The 23,395-nt window shown below is 39.9% G+C and overlaps 1 protein-coding gene across 18 annotated transcripts in view; it reads left to right on the plus strand.

Moving 5' to 3' along the window:
* The window catches only part of LOC111243944 (solute carrier family 35 member F3-like), a 107,697-nt gene that overhangs the window by 72,187 nt on the left and 12,115 nt on the right, over positions 1-23,395 (plus strand). For all 18 annotated transcript variants that reach the window (XM_086979321.1, XM_022790318.2, XM_086979330.1 and 15 more), the window contains 3 exons: positions 10,235-10,454; positions 20,812-20,962; positions 23,108-23,275. In XM_086979321.1, coding sequence (XP_086835447.1) covers positions 10,235-10,454; positions 20,812-20,962; positions 23,108-23,275 — 539 coding nt within the window. The remainder of the gene's footprint in view (positions 1-10,234; positions 10,455-20,811; positions 20,963-23,107; positions 23,276-23,395) is intronic.

Here is a 23,395-nt window from a genome sequence, read left to right on the forward strand (position 1 = left end):
AGCTGCCTCCACTGCTTGCCATCGGTCTTTTGTCTTTTTTCATTCACGTCTCTGCGGCGAGAAAAATTCGTTTGGTCGGTGGTCTGCTGCTGACCGTAGTTTACACACAACGGAGTACAAACGTCTCAGAAAATTGTTTTTTTTTTAAGTATTTTCCGTATCTACGTCAATTGTATTATTGGACTTCGTAGAGTCATCTGCATGGATAAAGGATACAGAAAAAACGATATAGCTGAACTAGAACTTATTATCACTATTCTAATGGACGGCTTCTCTTTAAGCAAGTTTGACTTTTAATAAAGTAACTAGCCACAAAGTAAGCCAGCTTGACCTACCAGTTTAATATCATGGAGGGGCGCTCGTAGACTTGTCGAGCTCTGGGTGCATACTACAACACCCTATATGTATTATTTATGACCTTTTAGATAATGTACGACATTTGCCAACTCGAGCAGAATCTACGCTCGGATGAAGAAAACGGTATTAAAAAAACACTATAAATGACAGATTTAAAAAGAACAAGCGCGATTCGTACCGTCTGCGCTGTGCATTTGGGCTGGGAAACAAAAGCCATTATTTTCTAGTCATGGCCACGTCTAAAATAAAATCCTATCAATTTCAGTTTAATGTTGCGTGAGCATCATCACCAACTGATCTTAGCTGTAGATCGCTTAAAATACGCATTACTGTTTCACGTCTAGAGTGCAACACAGTACGACGCTCATTGACTATAGTATTAACAGCCTTATTCTTGAAGAAGATATAGGAGTTCGCATATAGTTTGATTGAAATTAGACATGGCGAGGCAAGTTTTGCAGGGATATGGCTGCCAGCCTGAGCTTTCAATGAGGTATAAACAGCGTTTGTCTTGAAAAACAGTACCGAAAAGTCGTGATGAAATGAACTAACGGTCGATAGCAGTCCGGTTCAATGCGTTTGCGCCTTACAAACATAGAGCAACAGTCCGTCCTCTTCCTCGACTCTAATTTAGCCTTTGCCTTGCTTGAGGGAATTGTTGTTGTTAGGTGGTACTCTTGATAATCTACGTAATTTATTCTTATGGATTTGTTTAGTTTGAAGTTATTAAGTTAACTTAGTATTTCCTTAGCAGTTGTATTGCAAAACAATCCTCTATCATCTAATTTAGACTCTAGATGACGTAGCCCTATTGACAGACGCCTTTGTGTTATAGCAACAACGACAAAGAAAGATCGTCACGTAGTGTAATTACGAAGTAACCTGCGTCATAATACAAGAAAATATATATCATCATATATTTACTACACATGCAAATAATTTTAATCAGCATAACCACTTACCGTTTAAGTTCGAGTTATGATCTAACTTTGCCAAAAAGCACCGTCTCCCCTAGTAGCAAAACACACTGACCGGTACAATTTTTTTGTGTCTATTTTTCAAATTCTATAAATAAGTAACTTTTATAGGGCAACGTGTTTAAATTAGTTCAGACGTCGTAATCCCCCCTTAACTAAGCGTAGACAATAAGCCGGTTGTTCAATAACTAGAACTGGCATACTTTTCAGACCAACGTCGGATACCTTATACGTAACTGTTGAGAATTGCTAACATATTGGCATTGATTCGTTCTCATCGAATCGTTATGACGGTAGGAAAAACCCTGTGGCGGAGAGGTTTTACGCCAATAACGTAATCGGTCGGTGAATTTCGTGTGGATAATTTGTACAGGACGAATTTACGTCGTTTCTCGCCGACACCCGCAAGCAAAGCTGTAAATGCGGTGACGGCTGGTTGCACACGCAATCGCAAATAAATTCGTCTGGTGCTGCGTGGGTTTCAGAACATTGTATTTATCCATAAGCACCAGAACTACAACAGATGAAACCGTAGATAACGCTAATTACGTCACTCTGCTCCGCTGTTACTGAATCCGATGGGGATTCTGATGCTGGTGGCAGAAGCGTGTCCTCAACAGGGGCGAAGGAAAACAGGACGAGAAAAGCAGGGAAAATTTAAACTATAAACCGAATTTGCTAAAGTGACCAACTAATACAGTGAGAACCAGTGAAAATTGTTGAAGGCTGACACACTTATACGTAGTATTAGCTATTTGGCATCATTTCGTGGGTTGCGTATGAGGTCACGTCGTAGTACATGAATCTCATTTACCAGATAGACCATTCCGTAAGTAGCTAGTATTAAATAGAAGATCGCGCCGAAACCCACTTCCTTTTGTCGTTTTTCTTATTTGGTCCTAAATTACCGGTCGCCAAATTACTCATCCACGTAAAGCACAACAATGAAAAGACACCTCCAATAATTACCTTTTTTGCTTCGTGTTATTGTGTACAGAACTGTCTATAGGGCTCTAAAATTAAATTGTGGTTGTTTTGAACGGCGTGAACGTTACTTATGACCAGGGCAAACAGATTAGGTGTAATAGTATAATGTTCACAAAGTTAATTTGGTATATTTTTTATAGTTCGAGCTTAAGACCGTTGTATCTGAAAGTGGTATGCGTAAGCCTATTTTTCTGGCTCCGACCCTTTTATGATATGTCGGTGCATAAGTACTTTCCTTCTTTCAACGGGTTTTCTGTTTTAATGCCTCATCTGATCGTGGTCAGGTTGTGCATACAAAAGACAGCTTGCTTCTTTGTTCTATAAGTTTGTTTTTTACATTCTAGTTAGATCAACTTTACCCTGAGTTCAAACCCTCAGGTTGGGTGATTCGTATCCCATAGCAACAACACCTTTTTTATTCGACCTTCATCGAGGTCAAAATAATACCAAAACAACCCAAATACATGTGTCGTGTACGTCTGCGACTCTATAGCCAAGAGCATTACTCAAAATTAGCTAGTTACACTGAAAAATGACGTCTTCAAACAGAAGGGGGGCACACGCGGCTCTACTTCTCAGAATCGTAGAAGATTTCTACGAATCACCTTTGACGCAGAATAATCGTTTACAAAGCCTACATCTCTTAATTGCAGAGCCCTGACTATGTACGGAACGAATATTCTGATCTGCTTTTGCAGCTTCTCGACACTGGAAAAGATGCGGTACAATACAGATGTTGAAAATCTGGGTTCTTAAGATTGGTTGGCAATGGCGTTAGAGAAAGGCAGTCAAGATCGTCAGACCAAACGTTCCACCTATCTATAAACGTTCCACAAGTTAATTTAGAAAGTTTCGCTTATCTATAGATCCGCGTCATACGTGCTATGCTAGTCGTGTGTACTGATCAATGCCCGCAGGTAATCTCCTTCGAAATGATATATAATCCACGTAAGCAAAAGCTCTGTAATAACTGAAGGCTACCCTAACGTATAGGATAGTTTGTGGTTGCGTATGTTCATGGGTGCTTTATCTTGCGTACTAGACCCATGAAACAAGGTAATAGCTCAATGATCGGCCAAGTTAGCTCGTAACAGAGTTGGCTGTGTGCGTATCGAGATGGGTTCCGATCGGCTGGTTATTTTGCCATTGTTAGCGTAGCAATAAAGTGCCGGTCTACACCAGCTTCGACTGTTTCCGATGCGTTTAATCGAATTTCTCTTACGTTAACACAAGCGTCCTGCTAGAAAGCTGGTAGTGTCGAATAGAAACATCTGCCATAATACATTTCGTGTCATTGAATGATGACGCACTTCCAATGAATACTTCTCGTAGTTCGTTATCAACACAGATCTTCAACGCTTCATTGCTATAGCAAATAGCCTGTCAATATTTAAAAGAGGCTTCTCTGATATATAGAAGAAAAAGGGACGTTCCCACGTCTCTTCAATAGGCTCTCTAACTCAAAACCCAAACGTGTGTCTTATTGCGACTTTCCGCTTCTTTGCCTTAGGACATCGCCTTAATCGACAAGCACTTTATTCTGATGTTTAATTGTGACGCGCGAAATATCGTGCCAAAAGCAGCGTCGCGTGGGGAAACATTCATAGCCCAAGCTACTTGGTTGCTATTTCATTTAGTGTTTTGCTAACAAACTCAAAAAGGAACGAACCAGAGTATAATTGTAAAGTACGAAAACTATTTCATAAATATTTAATGATTAAACTAAAACTATTTAGTAAAAATTATTTATCTCACAAACGACTGCCATAAGTTAAAGTTACAACTTTTTCTTTTCACACGATGTTTGTCCATGTCCACTGACCAACCATTTACCGTTACAAACTCAGTACGGTATACGCGGAGTGGTAGGGGGGCGAAACTGCTTCTGCTGAAAGCATCTACGTATCACTTGTATTCTTTATAGACGGTTCTGTTTGTTCCCTGTGTGTACATTTTCAGACCCAGAAATCACGCTGACCCCTTAAAGTACTATATTCAACAACAACAACAACAAGAACAACAACAACAACAACAACAACAACAGCTCTATAGATAAAGTTCCTTTCACCATCGTGCTAGGCCGCTCAACGGCTTTTGCTCTAGTACTAGAGCTGATTAATTATCTAGCAACTCGTGTTGTTTAGTACGCTTGTACGCCACAAGTGATCTTAGTCATTACAGTAGGATAAAAATCTAGCGTAATTTTTCCGGTCGCCGAAATAATAAGGTTACTATATTTAATAGAAATAATATGTAACTACACAACAAATAATGGCTTTGATTCGTAGAAGTAGATCGGGAGCAGGTGGCCGAATGGCGACGGACCGCTATCATATTGCGTACAGACAAGCTTCGGATTGCACAAACTTATCGACAAACGACATCAGGAAGTTGTGTGTCGTATTGACGCGTTTCTCTTATGAGTATCGGCGCATAAGCGACCTTTATTAATTTGGTCAGCTTGAATCACCCGCAGTTGCCTGAGGTCCACCGTTGCTTTGTGGCTACACGTTTATGCCAACGACTAGCACCGCTATATCCAGTACAACCACACGGAACTAGGTTGTTTAGAATCCCCTCGTACAGTTCTTTTGTTACCTGCATCTAGCTTTATTTAATCCTTGATCTCTGGCATCCGTTCTATGAAGCTTGCTGACGGAGCTCGAAGGACAACTCTGACTGGGAATTGAAACAGCCAAGTAACCGAGCTACATTTGCCTAACACCCCTCGTATATGTTAGCATATGGTACATTCAGTGGACGCGTCTCGACCCCGGATCGACTAACCCTGTTTTCTCTTCCTTGTTCTAGATTCTGCCAGCCACACCCTCGAACGGCCGCAGCCATAGCCATCACTCCATCGAAACGACCGTGTGCTGCTGGTCCGTTTAAATACATACATAGCAACATACATAGATACCGTTCTTCGAACAAACTGATGCACAAAGCTGGACGCACGGACGCACCCGTGATGCAATCCGAGCCCGCCCCCTCTAGTTATCTTTGCGTTCTAAGCCTTTGTAATGACGGAAAGCAGTAGTCGAACGTACCAATGTCTGATGGGTCAAACCACGGTAGAGTCAGCAGTTTCGTAGGTGACCTTAGCCCTGCTTTGCCGACATAATCCAACTACTGCCTGGAGCTTCTAGTGTTGCTGCCGTGTGACCCGCCGATGGCTGACTAACGCACACACAGACGCAGACACGCAAACAGACACAAATACGAATAGACGGATACACGGACTAACGAGGCGGGCTTGGTACTGTTACGACTATAAACTGTACGGAGAGGTCGTACTAGTTCGAACAGTATCATAACTAAAAACTATCGTGCCGTTACGTTAACGCTTGACTCATTCACGGAAGCTAGTCAATTGAAGAAGGGCGAAAATCAATATGTGTTGAGGGGGTTTACATCATCCTCCCACAGCTACCTGTTATGTTAGCGTGCCGTATGGAGCACTATAGGACTACACAACTTAGCTTGTATATTTTATGCCAATCAGGTGGCACCTGAAACCGTTTTGAAAAACAGTTTTAATTAAGCGAATTTAAAATATGAGCTCTTTTTGCGGGTGAGTAAACGGAAGAACCTAGGACAGCAGTGTGCCAGGCGCAAACGTCGTTTGCGGTTTGACAAATAGCAACTTAATTATTTCACCATTGAATAAGGTCCTACCTTTGGATTTTTTCTAAAAATAGTTTCTTCAAGAAGGAAGCTAAATTCCAAGCCCTTGCCCACGTTTATTTGTTACTTTGATTTTCGTAATGACAGGTAAAAATTCCCTAAAACAGGCTCACGTACCCTATCTGTGATTACCAATAGCATAGTGTTTAGATATAGGCTGATCGCAGCACATATATAATACGAGATGTAGATGAGTTTTTCTATTCCCAGAAGCTATTTGCCTCGACTTCAGCCTCTAGCCATTCCTGCTGTCATTAATGCCGCTGGAAATTCACAACTTGAGTAACGTTTATTGGCCTTTCTGCTTTCACGAATCATAACTGTCGAATAGGGTAATGGGGCAGATGCAGATATCGGCTAGCGCCTACTAATAATAAGCGATTCTTTGCTGACATACGAAATAGAAACTGGCCACACTCAATCGGAAACGCTTTGAACAAGCAGTCAGTTCAATGACGACCGTGTTTGACCGTACCTGTGACTGGGTGGCTGTGCAGGTGAGATACGTTAAGTAACAGCGTCAACGGCCTCAGTTGATATAGATGGATCTTAAAAAGGTATATGGGTACACAAATCGATCACTATAGAAGGGAAAAGACGAATTCGATATTAGTTGACCTATGAATCAATGACGTACAAATATTGTTCAATAGAAAAGTCCTTCGCGCTAATAACGAGTAACGATGACACCACGAAAAAGTATAATCAAAAAGATAATTTGTTAATAACGTGCAGATTTTTACAACCTACCTAGGAAAGATGGCTTTTGAGCGTTCGACGAGTTGTGAGTGAATGATTTACGTGTATCAACAAAGACGAACGGTCAACAATAGCTTATGGTAGCGCAAGGATATGGGCTCTGGTTAACAGAAAAGATCGAACTAAGAGTAATACTTCTCTTACTCGTCACGTTTTTGTTTTTTTTTAATTACAGGCTTATTTGTGCAATATTAAAGTATATGTTCTCTTCTTCTTTATGAAAATGGCTGATTGACCCCAACATTTGGCGACCAACATAATTAACAACTTGCAATCATTAGTACAATTATCGAAATAAAAACATCAAATACACACGATAAAATGGTTTACTTCTTCTAAATAATTAAACATACAGTCAACGGCAGTTTATTCGTAAAAATCGTAAAGAAAAAAATTAGTAATCGCTGAAAAAATGAATCCACTGTCAGGCAGTAAAATTGATATAGGTTTATTTTATTTAGTAGCTCTGGCACGAGTAAACACTGAACGCGTACAGTCTGATAGTAATTTTTTTTTGATAGTAAATTACAAGGTCTGTATCCGTAGCCTTTCAAGTCTCTCACTCACCGTCTACTCTCTTGCCAAAACTTCAAGATACGGAAAAGCTTTTCCTATCATAGTTTATACAAAGATAGAAAATATGCCCGAAATACAGAGAGCGGAGTTTTTCAGTAAAAGAAAAACATATTTCGTTATAATAAAATAGTTGAAATGCATCATCTCATAAACGGTTTTTCTACGTAGTATCAACGGTGTCCGTCTTTTAGACCCTTCACAGTTTCAGGCTGGCACCGAAAATACAGGTCGTAATGCTTGGTTGTATCAATACAAAGGGGTAAAACTCAGCCAAAAACTAAGCACAATAGGCAGCTAGAAGCGGCTATAGCTCAATATGTCCATAGAGACTAAAATTCTCTTACGGCTTTTTCCCCGAGACAATATGGATCGGTTTCAATAATAGCACGCCGTGACATGATGAATCTGTCGGAAACACTCAACATAGGATAGAACGAGCTCCGTGTAATGAATTCAGCTTGCTTCAAGAGTAACTTTGTTAAACCTGCGAGTAGGTCTAAGGCTAATATATGCAGCCAAAAGAGGCCCTCATACGAGATAAGCAAAGTACCCCTATCGGTGAAGATTCTTCAGCCAAGCTACTAAATCTATAAAGTTTCTGTATCAGCTGAGTATATAGCAATATGTTGAAACAGTAATTTCAAAAATAGACTTCTGCTTGGATTATATTCATGCTGGCAAGGAGCGAGCATAAGGCTGCACGCATAAGACAACTTAAGTTATTATTTGCCGAAAAATCAAAGGTAGCCTCTCTAAAATATAGCAGTACCCACTAGCTGAAAGGCATGCTATCCACTAGTTGAATTTTACCGTTTCGGGTAATGACGTTTGAAATTGCCTGGAGTACAAACACGATCAAATCGTTTGCTTTATAAATGTAATAACAAAACTAACACATTGGCAAAACGTGGTCGCCCGGCTTCTGCTGGTCGGAGAATATGCTTGAATGATGACGCGCTTGTTTCTAAACAATGCCAGTGCTCATAATGCCAAGAAAAACCAAAGTCTCCTAACGACCTCGTATTTGGTTTGAGGCTCTTGTACACACGAGGCTTCACAAATATAGATTATTGTATATGGTGTTTTGATGGAGCTGAATCCTTGTTGAGTACATATGTAGGATACTGATAGTTCTGTGACTAAATATAGAAGCTACCTGGTGATATGCTCAGTTCCGTATTCAGGCATCCAATATTCAGGAGAACTGATGGTGAATATAATTGTCAACGAAAGTCAGTTGACATATTAAATAATCGGCGCTTTATACGTTCTTGTACGAAAGGGGTCATTTTCTATGCTTAGAATTATTAAGAAGCAAAATACCTTTTCGTTGATGGCCTTAAATTTTTTTGTAAGTTATGCGCGTTAGTTCGGACGCATGTTTAAAACACCTTTGAAATTTATTGTGTATGCGCTTACCTATACACTGCTTGCACACAGACTGCAGCCCCGTTTACTTTGAGCAGGTTTCTTCTGAACGAAGGTATTACTTGTATCTAACAGACTGATCGTTACTTTTGCACGTAGTAATTATTCGAGCAGCACGTGTCATATTTGCAAGAGTATTATAGCTTAGTTATTATTATTACTACAAGTATTATAGCTCTGTGGTAAACGAACCACGTGAGCTTGACAATGTTCGTCGGCCAACACCACTTCATTGCAATGAAGTGTCACGGGACTGAAAGTGTGCTTGCACAAGACAGCTCGTCTATCTCAAAGACCCTTCAGTTTCCAGACGATCAAGCGGGCCGCATAGCCAACAAGAGTTCCGAAGTGTTAACGAGTGGCCAAGCTTTTTTTATTCAGACCTGTATTATAAAATGTGTCGTTGGCATATTTTCAGGGGAACGCTAGATGTAATAATGTGTAATAGTTAAAAATCGCCTCCATATTGATGTTGTGAACGTAATTGATAGCAATTGTCATGTAACGACGAACTGCTTCCTGTAGTGTACCTTCTGTACTTCTTATATCTTGAATGGTGGCAGTCACTTCCTTGTTCAGCTATAATGTCGCTGTGTATCTCGTGCCTTTGTAGTCGTGTCCGTCGTGCAGAAAACTAGGGGCCGGTCAATCGTGCTAGCCTAATATCAGCTTTAGCTCAGTTTAAACTCTAATCGATATTTGCTTGTACCGCTTCAAACGTGCTAGACTTAAGCAGGCACTTACAGCCTCTGTCCTTTGGCCCTAATTGCGGGGCGGTCACACTTCTATAAACTTAATTCTAATTCCAGCTTGAGGCTATGCAACAGGGGCATAGTGGAGAAGGGCTTGGCAGTTGGCTCGAAATTTAAGCGACATTTCAGTAATTCGTAGCATCGAATCTCTGGAAGTACACGAGCGTATATCATATTTTTTTATCGTAGCCGCTGTGTTAGCGTTAAGTTAACATTAACATCGCCACCAGAAGGGATATTCCAATGACAACTCCACTAGTTGAATAAGACCCATGTTTACTCCTCTGGATAAATACAATACTCGTATTGTGAAGCCGGCATTTTTTGATGTAATCTCCAGTGACGTTCCGAACGATGAAGTTCCAGTTTGAATGATTTATTTGTATTTTAAAAAAAAATCGTATCTAGCTAAAAATTCACGTTCAAATAACACCCTCTTCTCTTTCTCAGATACATATAATATGATTTACCTATTATTTCAACGATTAATAAGAAATTTAGAGTTGTCCTCGACCGCAAATTTGAAACAGCTTATGTCTTCAAAGCCGCACTGGCGTTAGTGATTTTGGCCAAAATGTCAGTTCATTCTCACGTTACTTGGCCAAGTTTTACATCAATAGGCACATTGATGCAACGGTCTTACCGCGATTACTAATGAGGGTATTTGGGGGGTGTCTATTCGTATGTTGGTCTGCCTCGTTTGTTTTGCAGTGACACGTTACAGCGGTTCCAAGAGAAGCAATTATCTTTTTCGCAGTTCTTCGCGCGATGCGGCCTCTTCACAGTTATGTGGATTGTCACGAATTTTCTACTCGTGTTTGCCCTGCGACTTCTTGATACAACGGACGTGCTCGCCCTCTACTCGGCACATGTTGCTTTCGTGTACCTTCTCTCCTGGGTCATTTTGCATGAACAGTTCGTCGGTGTAAGAGTGAGTAACGAAAAAAAAAAGCTCGTAGGCCTCTTCTAATAGAAACACATTGTTTTTATATATATTCCCTTTCGGAGCAGAGATAACTACTTGTTAAAGTTGATAAAAGTTGGCCTTTTTTACGCTGCGCAGAGCATATAAATACGGTAGGTTTTAAACACGTTTACTCATATCTCGTTGTCGCCTCTATCTTATAGTCTTGTTGTGCTGACGACGCCATTTTCTGATTTGAACGCTAGATCACACAGGCCACCTTGTGTTGTAAAGTTTCGCTCTAGGCCAGATGGCAAAAAGACTCCTTTCGGAACATATCGTTGAATTGTTAATCTCTAGATAGGCAAAAAAGGTATATACTGCTACCTATTTACGTCGCAGAAATCTATTCTCAGGGATTCAGATATGCCTAAACTTGTATGATCTACTAGTTTGACCGTTCTCGAACATGCAGAACATATATATAACTGAAAATGTGGTGATGCAAATTTTCGTGCTTTATTTTTAGCTATGCTTCTTGGTGCGTATATAGATGCTCATAAGATGTATAGATACAAAATAGACTAATGGGAAATTATTTTATTTGCAATAATGATTACATCAGTAGTTAACGAAGTGTCTATGGTTTGTCCTATATATGTACATATATCGCTTGGCCACTGGCTATCAAAGATAAAAAAATATAGCATAAGCATACTTAAAACTATTGCATAAAGTTCCAGCAATTAGTCTTTATGGACGTTAGTAAAGTCCGCTTGAACACATTGTAAGAACTTTGTTTTAGGGTAAAAATGTACAATTGAAATGCTAATGGATCGTTTAATACACGATCATGAAATAGTACTTTCTCTACAACGTCTTCACGTACAAGCGTCTCTGCAGCCAAGTACGCCCTCTAATATATTGTGTATACATAACACTTAGACATACACATAACGGTTGTATGCTGTGGACAGCGGTAATCAAGAACGGACGTCAATAAATCGAGTTCTGAAAATGAATGCCGACATAATAAATACCCTTTACACAACGCTCATACCTATAACGAGTACCTGCTAAGTCAGGGGCATACCACCGATAGTGGATTCGATTGTTGATGTTGGTCACAAATGCCCACAACTATAGTTATGAAGTTGTATTTCTGAACATGATAATGTTGCTTAGGCTTACGATCGCGATAACGATAGTTTGTTCGTCTACAGCTAGAAGGAAGAGATGCACTCTTATTGTTGCCTGACTGAAGAACCTCCTAGTATAAGCACCTGAGACGATCTGTGACGCGCCTGTATCTTACGGGGTGGAAACGTTTGCCATAGCCAGTCATTTCTAAGGCAGAACGACATAGAATCAAAAGCAAACTCGAACATTTACTACGAAGCTCTGACTCCTCACGAATACTATTGCCAAGCGGCGATGTTAAGCATAGGGTCATATTAAGTTGTACCCTTCTATTTGTTGTTGTATTAGTCGAAACTAGCCACAAGGAAACGTGTGATGCAAAAAGCGTTACCTGATAAAAATGCTGTAACTTAATTGTCTCGGTAGTCGCGGGTCTAAGTTAAACTGTAACAAAACTGACCAATACGAACTACTCCCATTAACATCGTATTGTATTTACGGCAGATTGGTAAATTATGTGCTAAATCACAGATCCGTACGGTAATGGAATTGTTCCGCTGTAACTAACGCATGCTTCAACAATGCGTACGAGTAGCAATATCCCATATTAAGTTTCCGCTTGAACCTAACAGAGCTCGCGTTGTATCGGGCTGACTCTGTTTCCTTACCCCAGATCGGCCCTATTCGAAGAATCGCAGGCAACCATTGGTTGGCTATGCGATCTTGAGCAATGTGTTTTTTGATTTTTTTCATCTTTATCCTCACTGTACATTTCTACTATTTTTAATCCCTTCTTACTACTAGGAAATCTATCTTCGTACGGATTTTTTCCACGAATTTCTGCCAGTCCAACGACCGCTATAGCCATTATAGCGTTATAGTAGAAATAGCAAGCTCGCGTTTTACATCACGTATATTCTGGAAATGTTTCGCCCTAAAAAAGTTACGTGCTTGGGTAAATTCCAGCGAATCTTCCTTCATTTGTGTAACTGACTATAAGTTATGCGTTTATACGTTTCCCTTATTAGACGCCCCCAGAGCACTTTTCCCGTGCACTTCCCATCCTCATGCAGGCGGAACGGACCCTAGGGTAATGGTCATCTTTTCCGGGATGCCTAACTCTTAAATCGCAAAAGCCATTAGAGCCACTGTATGCTGCAGCTCAGCTTCACGCTCGTTGGGCGCACAATCTCACCATAGAAAATTACGAGGAAAAGCATGAGATGCTTTTAAACGTGAATAAAACGTTAGGGCAAAAAACTCTCACGTGGGTAATCCTTCAGCGGGCGATGTTGTTACTATTACTATTGTTGAACTGTTATAGAAACTATATTAACGGATATATTCTATTTTTACGCCAGCAAAAGCTTAAAGAGGCAAGCACTATTAAGGTATGCATACACAGTAGAGGGCGCATTATAAGCAATACAAAGTGCCAAACAAAAATCACTTATTAGACATACAATTTATTACACAGAAGACAGAAATTCAAAATTTCGCGCTGAGGAAAAGTAACTAACGACCAACCTGGTGACTAACACCTAAATCAGCAATGACTATGATTAGCAACGAACGCATTCATCATAATGAAGTATTAAATGTACGAATAATTAAGTAGACAGAGGCATATCGTGCAAACTCTTAAGCTTCGTCTAAACGTAAATTTCTGTATTACCCTTTGGAATATATCAAGTAATGAAAAAAAAAAAAACAATTTGCAGAACCATTTCAAGATAACAATAAAATATAGAGGACTGGTTGGCATTATAAGCGCCGATAGGGTCTCCGGTTTTTCTAGCACCACCGCTTTGGTTAGAAACCCATACGACTTTTATTTTTTGCGATGTACGTATAAAAATGCTCTTGTCATAAAAATAGCTGATCTCAGCGTCTGTACCCGCTACCTGAATATATTTAATATAAACGAAAAGAAAAAAAATGTTGACGTTTTTATTTTCTGAGACTAAACAAAAGAGGCGCAATCAAAAGAGCCACAGACTCCCAGAAAGGCGGCTTTCAGGCAAGGTGACAGTCACTACGTAAGGTAAAAGCAGGTTTAGAGCGTTGTCGTCTTGGTTCGACGTTGAAATTTGGTTACCCTAATTGTATTATGCTTTTCCTGAGTTTCCTTTTAATAATTATCTATGCTGCCCAGAAGTAGTCGTGCGCATGAAGAATTAAGAAACAGCGGAATAGATATCATTTTTTGGGGGGGTAGACGTATATCGGGGGCACCTGCGGATAGAATTTGACCTATGGTTTTCACGCAATTTTCTGTCTTTAAGACAATTTATGATGATGAAACTTAGTGTCTTTGTATGGGCATAAATCATCCAAGCAAGCCCTGCACTCATTGAAAATTGTCGATTTGACTGTTATTACAGATTTAGGACGAAAGCTTCAACAAATGCTCTTTTTTAATAAGAGACACCGATTCATCTCAGTGGTCTGTTTTCTTCTGGTTCCCTCGGTTACTGCAAAATGCTCTTTTGGCAGAAACGCGGACAGATACTAGGATATTCAATATCGTTCGCTCAAATTCGTAAACCTTCACCACATATATTTCGTTTTATTGTGTATTCGTGGTCAACGATATAGTCGCCTACTACTGAAGTACCCCGATGTAATGTCGCACTCGATGAACTTTGTTTGATTCACTTATAGAGGTGGCTGAGTTGACTTCACGCGTTTTTTCGTCATCCCAAAAAAGCTTCACACGGCAACATTGCCCACAGAAGATGCGTACTATCGGAATGGCATAAGTGCTTATAAACATGCAATCGAAATGCCGTTTTTCATACAGGGGCTTTTGGGAAGCGACGAGAGCACAGGCCACAAATAGAGGTTGGATTGGTGAACGGGCGACTCGCTCAGAGTCGCTTAGAGTGGAAGCGTCTGAGCTGTCTTTTAAGGCTCGACCTACCAATATAATCTAACCACATATAAATACTACTAGGGCCTGCCAAGCTGGTCCGCAAGCGGAATAAACGTTTCGATTCCGACACACCAAATATATACCATATAGTGACCAGCTTTTACTTAACTAGCTAATATATAACACACATTTTGGCTCGAAATTAAGGAGTTTCAAGTAGAAATCACTCCGAAGTCTAAGGAGAGTACGCATATTAGTCTGTGATCGTTTAGATAGCTTATGAGTTGCTGCAGCTGAGACTTAATTGCTACTGTCAATTACGCCGAATTATCGCATCTGTATTCAATCTAAATATAAATCTGATAGTAAATGTAAGCATTCAAATTCAAAAATTAATTCCCAAGTTACCCATGAATTTCTTTGGGGCTATATCAATCCATATTCGTTATTGAGAAAGACAACACTTGACCATTAAATTTGATTATGAAGATGTTACTTTTTTTGCGAAAAGAAGATGATCATTTGGGCCGAAGTACGTACGCAGATTCCTATTAGAAAAACACCTCTGCCGAACGATTACACGTTTCCAAAGTACGCGCCCTAAAGAAATGATATATTAAAGAAGGAAACTAAAGGCACGAAAATCTTGCTTCAAGTGTTCTCTGTTCCTAGAAGCTTGATGGCCTCGGAGCATTTTTTTTTCGCCGAGAGAACTTCTTCGGGAAAGGTTGGGCATTAAAAGACTCATTTACTTGCAACAACAATCGCATGACCATTTTCGAGTCGACATGAATCAATATCTTACAATGATGAGAGCGGCAACTGTCGCTTGGCGTGTTGATAGTGTTGTCGTTTATGTCACACGGGCTAGGCCATGACTTATTTCCTGACGTGTTTCTTTTTTCTATTTGTACCTATCGCCTGTGCAGTCGCGCTATCTTCCTTGAGCGATATGTTTCGTCATAGTCGCTCATAGACGCCTGCGATAGTACCCGAATGTACTATGTTTGTAGGGGGCAGGCCAGCGGGAAGGGATCTGCTTAACTCTGTTGTTGAGCGGATCACACTGGAGCGCGGTGGCTAAAGTTAGCCAAACCCAAACACAGCTCCGGTCGTTGCTAGCGCCGTCGCAGTGCTGGGCAAAATAGATGCTTCCCTATAAATCAAAACAAATGTAACTCATAGTGATGCGGAAAAGAAGTAGGTTAGGAAAGGGTTCCTATTTCTTGCGCGGAAAATAACCCAACCGTTTACGAGACGCGCAGTCGTCATAAGCGGGTCTAGTACATTTTTGTCAAAATTGGCATATTTCTTACTCACGTAGTATTTTTATATTTAGTATATGTTCCTTGAATAGCAGACGCTCCATTTAAGTAGACACAGATCTTGAATTTGTCTTTTTTTTATAAAGTCTTTATTGGCTACCACTTAAAAGCTTTACATTTTATTCTGTCAGGAAATGGCATTGTAACTTTGGGAGCAGCTTGAAGTGACATAGTTCCGCGGAAAATGCGCTACCATCCATATTGGCATTAAGTCCCTTTACACTCTAGCATCGACTTTAGATCGTCTAAAAGGTCATCCCGCGACTTTCCGTGGATATTTTAAGACGATAAAAATCAACAAAAAGCATAACTCCTATGGAGTAAAATAAGTTTGCATTCTAATAATAGGAGAGTCCGTCCTTGCTCTGATGAGATTTTTTTTGTTTAACTATATGTGTTTTATATTTTAATCAACTGCTTAACTTACGCTGGTAAAATTAAACATGATGCACTATTTGTCCGGAGCTAAGTGTCTTAGCTCCGGACTAATCCCCTAACTCTCACTCTGTCTGAAATTCATTAAACCACAGACTTTCTGGTAGCCTGTACACGTGAAATAAACTGATGATGACGAAATAAACAGTTCAATCGTAAAGCTTCTGTGTTTTTCAGCTGTCAATAAAATTAAATCACTTGTACTCCTTTTTTCCTTCATATTCCTTTGAATCGCTTTCAATATTCAGCTACGTGATTATGCAACCATAATCAGGTTTCGAAGGGCAACAAATACAAATCGAAGCCTTCGTTCTCAAAATTAAAATTGATCGATTTCTGTTGTCACTATTTTTGCCACCTCGAGCATTACAGTTGCCCTTTATAGCTCGCTTTCTTCGTATTTGCTATTCTTGTCGCCATACCCCCGTGTGGTGGAGCGTTCGTCGTCGTAAACCTCTTTCTGACCTTGCGTTATGTTCTGCGTTAGATGAATGCACTTAGAGAATTTTGCCTTTCTTATACCACACTTCTGCGCTGCTATACAAAATGAACAGGAAACTTTCAGTCTTTAATTTCCCCTCGGTCCTCTGGTATGGCCAGTTTTTGTGAGAAATGCTACCGCAGGCTTTCCTCCCGCGACCTTTCTAGGCAAATACTTTTGTCTAACCCCTTTCATATTGTGCCCCCTTTAAGATTCCTGGTCGTTTTAGGCTTACTATGATGTTCTTACGAGCGCATCGAGTGAATAGCTGACACGCATCTTCTTCCGGGAAAGAAATGGACCCTGTTCTCCAGTGTATTCCATCCCATATTACATGTTCACTTCGCCACTAGTAGCCGTGTACCGTTTCCAACAACGGCTCTGGTAGGCTGTAAGGCCCGTTCAAACTATAACTAAACAGCTGAACCCTACACATTTTCCTCGTACAGTGCCCATTCTTTTCACTCTCTCTTGTACGTTCACACGTTCTGCACTTCCCTGCCACTACCCTCTTAAATTCGAGAACTTGCAACGGAGCAGATAATATCGGGTAGCGAACAGCGCTCAGAGCATCTGCAATCATTTCGCTTTAAGAAAATAGAAAAAAATCCTCGTACAACGATCGATAGTGAGTCAAGGCCATACTGTTCGTGATACAGATGCTGCCTAAATTTGCAGTTGTGATGGCGGTGGCTAAACAGGGGCTGAACTAGAAGCCATGCTGATGCTTGTGGTGAGGAGTCGTCATCATTTCAGTGCATCGAGCAATTCGTTATGTATGTACATGTTTGGAATATTTTTGCCCTCCCGAAGAGTTCACTAGGACATAACTGTCTGATCTGTAACTGCAGCCGCAAAATCTGAAGCATGCGAAATACGTTTCTATACGACGGCAGACCCCGACTCGTTCCGCTTGCAATTATAGTAAGCGGCTTAGAAAAGCTACCTGCTCCAGGGAGCTCTGCGAGGAACTGCAAGCAAGTCAAGCGTCGACCGGCTAAGCGACAAATGCGTGTGGGGATAACCAGTCAATGGAGTAAAGGCAATGATTCGTGATGATGGCAATGGTAACAAAGTTGGAGTGGAGCGCAGTATTTGCTTGGCGAGAATTTGCGACCCACGAATCATCAATAGCTAAACGCTATGCGTATAATAAAAATGTGCCGTTTTGGAAACGATGTTCCAGCTCAACTATTCTTGCACTCATCGAAGTTGAAAAAAAAACTCGATTGACCCAAATTTAGAGCAATATATTATGGGAAACCAAACTTGAATACCTCGGATGATTGCGTTTGCTAAGTTGAAAAAAAGTTGGACTACTTGTGCTGATTATGATCCTCAATGTTATGGAAAATGCTGGTTTGAAAAAGGCGCCTCAACTTAATTGTGACTACACTAACTAACCTGCGTTAAGATCGAACATCTGATTTATTCGGATTACGCTGTTAGTAATTGAATACGATTTTTTGAAGTAAAAAAAGCTACAAGTATGTCTAGTTGGAACCCCATTAGATTCTGTGTCTGCTATAATTCTTAACGTCGGGTAAAAGCTCAATTCGATTTTTAATTCCATATGCACAAAACTAACTAAACTTTGAAGACCTAGAAGTTGTATAAATCGAAGTGAATTGGAAATACTGTAAAATACCAAGCTATGATGACAAACACTAATAACATGCAGTGAACATTAAATTTTTAATTGAAAGCTTCTTAAATACTAAAATAAGTAAATGACCCAGCTGTTGCAAGAAGGGCAAAAACGCTCCAACATGATCTTGGCCGCAGTAGAGGTCCGGGTTGAAAAAAGGCCTTATAGATAAATGGGCTTACTTCCTACTGACCCAAATATAGAATGAATCGAAAATTACTAGATTAACAGGCCCGGTCTTCGAGTAAGCAAAAGTCACAGTTTCGTACCATAGTCGTAATAATGATTCCTTATATAAAGAGTGCCAAATTAGACGGGGACATAACTAAACGATTTCTTGGGAATAATAATATAAGCTAGGCCCTGGCAGAAAATCAAACTTCCGTATTTTTTCACCTATATCTTAGCTGTATTCAACCATAGCACATTTTCGAACAACTAGTATTCCAGGACCTATATTTCGATCAAGTACTTAGCTGATCGTTAAAATATATCGATCATCAATAGCTTAGAGATAGCCAATTTCCCTGTTACGTCCGCTTGGAACAAACGTTCATTTTTCGTCCGAACCTTTCTACTATACAGATAGATTAACCTTTGTGTTACTATATTGTTACTCACTATAATATATCTACCTTATACGGTCTTAAACCTCCTGCCAGCCAGGGATTCGTTTGTAGACTGATATTTTTAGCAAGGTTCAACATTCTATCACGACCCTATTGTTCACTATACGTACATTTATGCTCGCTCTCTCAATTTTTTTTTATTCATTTTCTCCTGAAACGGACCTTACCTCCATACCCCCTTCCCAAGAGAATCGTATGCTGACTATTATCTGCCTTCACGGACTCTTGTTCCGTTGAATCCTTTTATCTAATATTTTTTAACATAGAAACGGCCACTGCGTCAGTCCAATTATCCTCTTGTTTAAGGAATACGTAACACGCTTCCTTCTCCTTGACGTTTAGACCTAGGTCTTATCTATCATCTGCTGCATTTTGCCAGTTTTGGTAATCCCTTCCTATTAGATGTTTTGCAATGGCTAGACCCGCTTGGGCGTTGTGGGATGGGGGCATTACCGCCACTGAAGGGTTTGTTTTTTATTGCAGCACAACCTTATGCCCCTACGTTCGGAAACCACAGAAAGAAAAACCAGAAAGTGGTAAGCTTGCAAGTTTATCTAAATTCGAGGAGATCAAATAATTTAGAGAAGAAAGAAGCGAGTGTAGAATTCAACTGTGAACGTTGTCTGAATTGTATTGCTGAATAGGTAGTCAAAAATGTCGTCTCTAGAAGGCCTCCAGCGACTAATTGTCGAATAAAACTTGTAGGTAACAGTCAAACAGCCGCATAAGGCAAGGAGACGAGCCTTTCACTATATATTGTATGCCAAATAGCCGCATAAGGCAAGGAGACGAGCCTTTCACTGTATAGTGTATGTCAAATAGCTGCATAAGGCAAGGAGACGAGCCTTTCACGATATAGTGTATGTCAAATAGCCATTGTAGTCGGTTAATTATGAACAGGTTTATTCTTGCAGTTTTCAGTTTGACTAGAAGAATCTATTAGGAAACATAAATAAAAGTTTCAATAACGGTTAACAGTTTAGAGCGACAATTTCAAAAGCTATAACAACGACAATTTCAAAAGCTATAACAACGTCTTTTCTTTAACAACGTTGAGCTTTACGTTTGGCATCACCGATGAGCGTCCCATCATATGCTTGGCTCCTAGCACGAAGTAAATTTTAGCTATGCTCGGATCCGAATCTAGACCACGACCTCTCTTTAATATTAGCAAAAAAAAATATGTCACTCACTATCCTATCTGGTTCTACTTATTGCGAGATAGGCACTCACAAAGTATTGTTGCTTTACTAACGACACCATTACTTTTTTTCTAAGAACGTCAAATCATAAAAATCGGTAGTCCCTATTCTGGTCAACGAAGGTGCAATTATTCTTCATTGGAGTCAATTGGTTCTTCAAAAGTCAAACTCTTATAGCAATTATAACTATTGCATTTTATTTAGCCTTTTCGGTATATTTACAATATCTATGTTTGTATGTTTAAATAGGAGCGATGTCTATTGTGTCATCAGGTGTTTCTAAGTTAGAGGGATTCGTAGGTTGCATGATAAGCGCTTATTTGTGTACAACGTTGTATTTGATTCAATAAATTATCATTATCTTTGTTTTCTGCTGTTTTATTATGAATTTATAATACATCTAGATACAGTTTTATATTATAGATCAACTAGAAATTTCACCTAAAAATCTGATTTTCGCAATCACCACTTATTTCTGTCTATGCTCGTGCTACAGTGGGCTCAATGGGCTCACTCTTCGGCGTGGTGTCTCTGCTTTTTTCTAGACATTATAAGATCATAGATTTTTTTAGAATAATTAATAATTAAGTTTGATTATCTTCATAATGTTGTTCGCTATTGTGTATCCTTGGGGCCACAATTAACTTAGATCGTGGCAATCATCCTTGTGAATACGGGCGTGGCACTGCTTGCCTACATGGACGGCGTGACGGGTACTACGACGCTCGTTGGCGTTGTGTTGTCTGCGACCGCAGCGGGTCTATCTGGCGTTTATAAAGTTACTTTTAAAAAGCTCATTGGTAAGTAAACCAGCCTATGCAAGTTGGCAGTATTATGTACATATGTATCCTCTAGAATAGTCTAGAACGAATTTAATCGCAGTGATAATTCACATAAAGGCTAATTGTACCTTAAACAAAAGAAGAGGGCTATTTTGTGTAGCGTAGTATGTCGCGCATCAACCGCTTACTGCGAAGTTTTAAAAACCCAGAGTTGAAGAAGATAAGGTTTGAGGAAGAATGGGTTTAGTATAGTTTTAGAGATCAAAATAGAAGCGCCCGACAAGAGGTCTATACTGGTTAGGAATATGCCAACTCAACAAGGTATAGCAGTGCATTCCCAATTCTAATAAATGCACGAAAACAAGATCAAACAAAATGAACGTATATAAAGTTTTTTTCTCTCTCAAATGTAAAAACAGAGCAGCTTTAAATAATATGAAAATACGTGCTACGGAGCTATGACGAGATATTGTGTTCGTTGTAACTTCTCTACAAAGTTGATATATGTCTTACGTACATTATACATAAATTCATATATGGTCTAACGATTCCCGATAGGAAACACTAAAAAACAAAGATCTTTGATGATACCAGTGGTGAAATAGATTGGTATTGTTTTGTTCGACGACGTAATTGGTCGTATATTATAGATAGTATCATTTAATTTTTCCTTGATTACATAAACACTTGCAAGGTTTGGAGATTTGAGCAAGTTTCGGAATTATAAGTACGCACTCATCTCGTTGCACGTACTGTCTCAGTATACCTTGTCCAGATCTCTAATTTCATAGCCTACGCCATTGATGTCCACTGGAGAAAATGATGCGGTAAAAATTCTTTTGCTCCTTCTCTATATGTAAAAACAGAACGCTACCCACTGAGAACAAATGCTGTTTACGACGGAGGGTTAAGAACCGATAAAACAGTGTAAGGTCCGTCTACCGGTAGGACCATCTTGGTGTATAAAACCTATAGCTAGGGGCCGGCGAAGTACGGCCGCAACTAGACGTGTGCTGCTTCGAAAAAGTAAAACGGATAGCTCTGTCCTAATTTCATACGCCGCCGGCATAGTTTGCCTACGTAAGATCACGAGGCCATAGCTGGAGACAGACAAAGGAACTCCGGAGACAAAAAAGTCGAAGAAAGCTGTCACGTGGGAAACATGTCAATGTTTTTTACTCTCAACAATGCACCGTGTTCTTCATGGGCTGTCGAAGCAGAGACCTAATCTAACTTGCTAGCCAATATAAAGAGAGAAAGATTAAAAATCTACCTTCGTGCTTAGATCGTGCTTGATGTAGTTATATATAGTGCATGTGTGAGTCCAATTCAATTAGAAAAAAATTCATTGACCTAAACAAATAAGCGAGCGTATCTATTTATCTGCTATGGGTCTAAATATTCATTCCTTGATAAGCAATCAACGTTGCTTTGCTTTATTGGTTACCCGTGTAAGGAACTTTCTGCGTTCGCCACTGAAAAGTTCCGACAAAATAGATCGCCTTGATCATCAGAAGCAAGTGGTCGTCTGTGGTTCAGATACTTCGAAAATTATGGCAGGTTCTTCACGAAGTTGACGTGTCCTGCTAGAGTAATAGACTAGAGTCTGCCGACGATATTTTCATTGTCGCTGTAAACATAGAGCAGCCGACCGTTAGAAAATATTTGGAGATATTTGACTGTTCAAGAAATGCATTGTCAGCTCGCGTTTGCGTGCACTCACATATACGTAACCTTTATAAAATATACGAGTATCAGGAAAAATCTTTCGGGTCGCAGCATTGTTGTTTTGTGTCGGTGGCTACATGTCTGATATATACAAAAAATACCCTGCAGACTTCCATAAGATACTTTTTCATTTCAACCAATAAAGCTAACTTCCATTATTTTTGCTTTGCTTCAGAGGTAAATGGGTATTTGCGGCTTATGGTACATTTGTTTAACTCAAATAGGACTTTATCCCACTGTATTTCCCTGATCAACGTTTCTCAATGATTTTCCAATCCTTTTTTCTGAGTAGATATTATTGACTCTATAGCTGTGAGCCTCAATCTTGCTACCTAACACACGCTTTAGTTTCCTGCTATTTGTTTTCGCGCGTTTGTCTTAGTTTAGGCTTTTCCCACTTGTCAATCTGTGCCTATTCGCATTTTGTCCTTGCAGGTGATGTGACGTTCGGCCAATTGGCGATGTTCTTCTCGCTTATTGGTTTTCTCAACATCGTCCTTCTTTGGCCGCTCGTTCTCTGCTCCTACCTTCTTAATCTGGAAAACCTCGTCTGGGAACATATGCCCTGGGGGCTACTCTTCGGAGCCGGGGCACTTTCTCTCAGTAAGTCGGGCCAGTTTTACTGCGCCAATCTCCGCTTTGTTTAGCTAGACTTAACGATTTACTTATTATTCACAGAGATCCCTCTCGCGTGAAAATAAAGTCATGTGACGATCAACGGTT

Source organism: Varroa destructor, unplaced genomic scaffold (assembly GCF_002443255.2).
Source record: "Varroa destructor unplaced genomic scaffold, Vdes_3.0 BEIS01000002.1, whole genome shotgun sequence".
Classification (NCBI taxonomy): Eukaryota; Metazoa; Arthropoda; class Arachnida; order Mesostigmata; family Varroidae; genus Varroa; species Varroa destructor.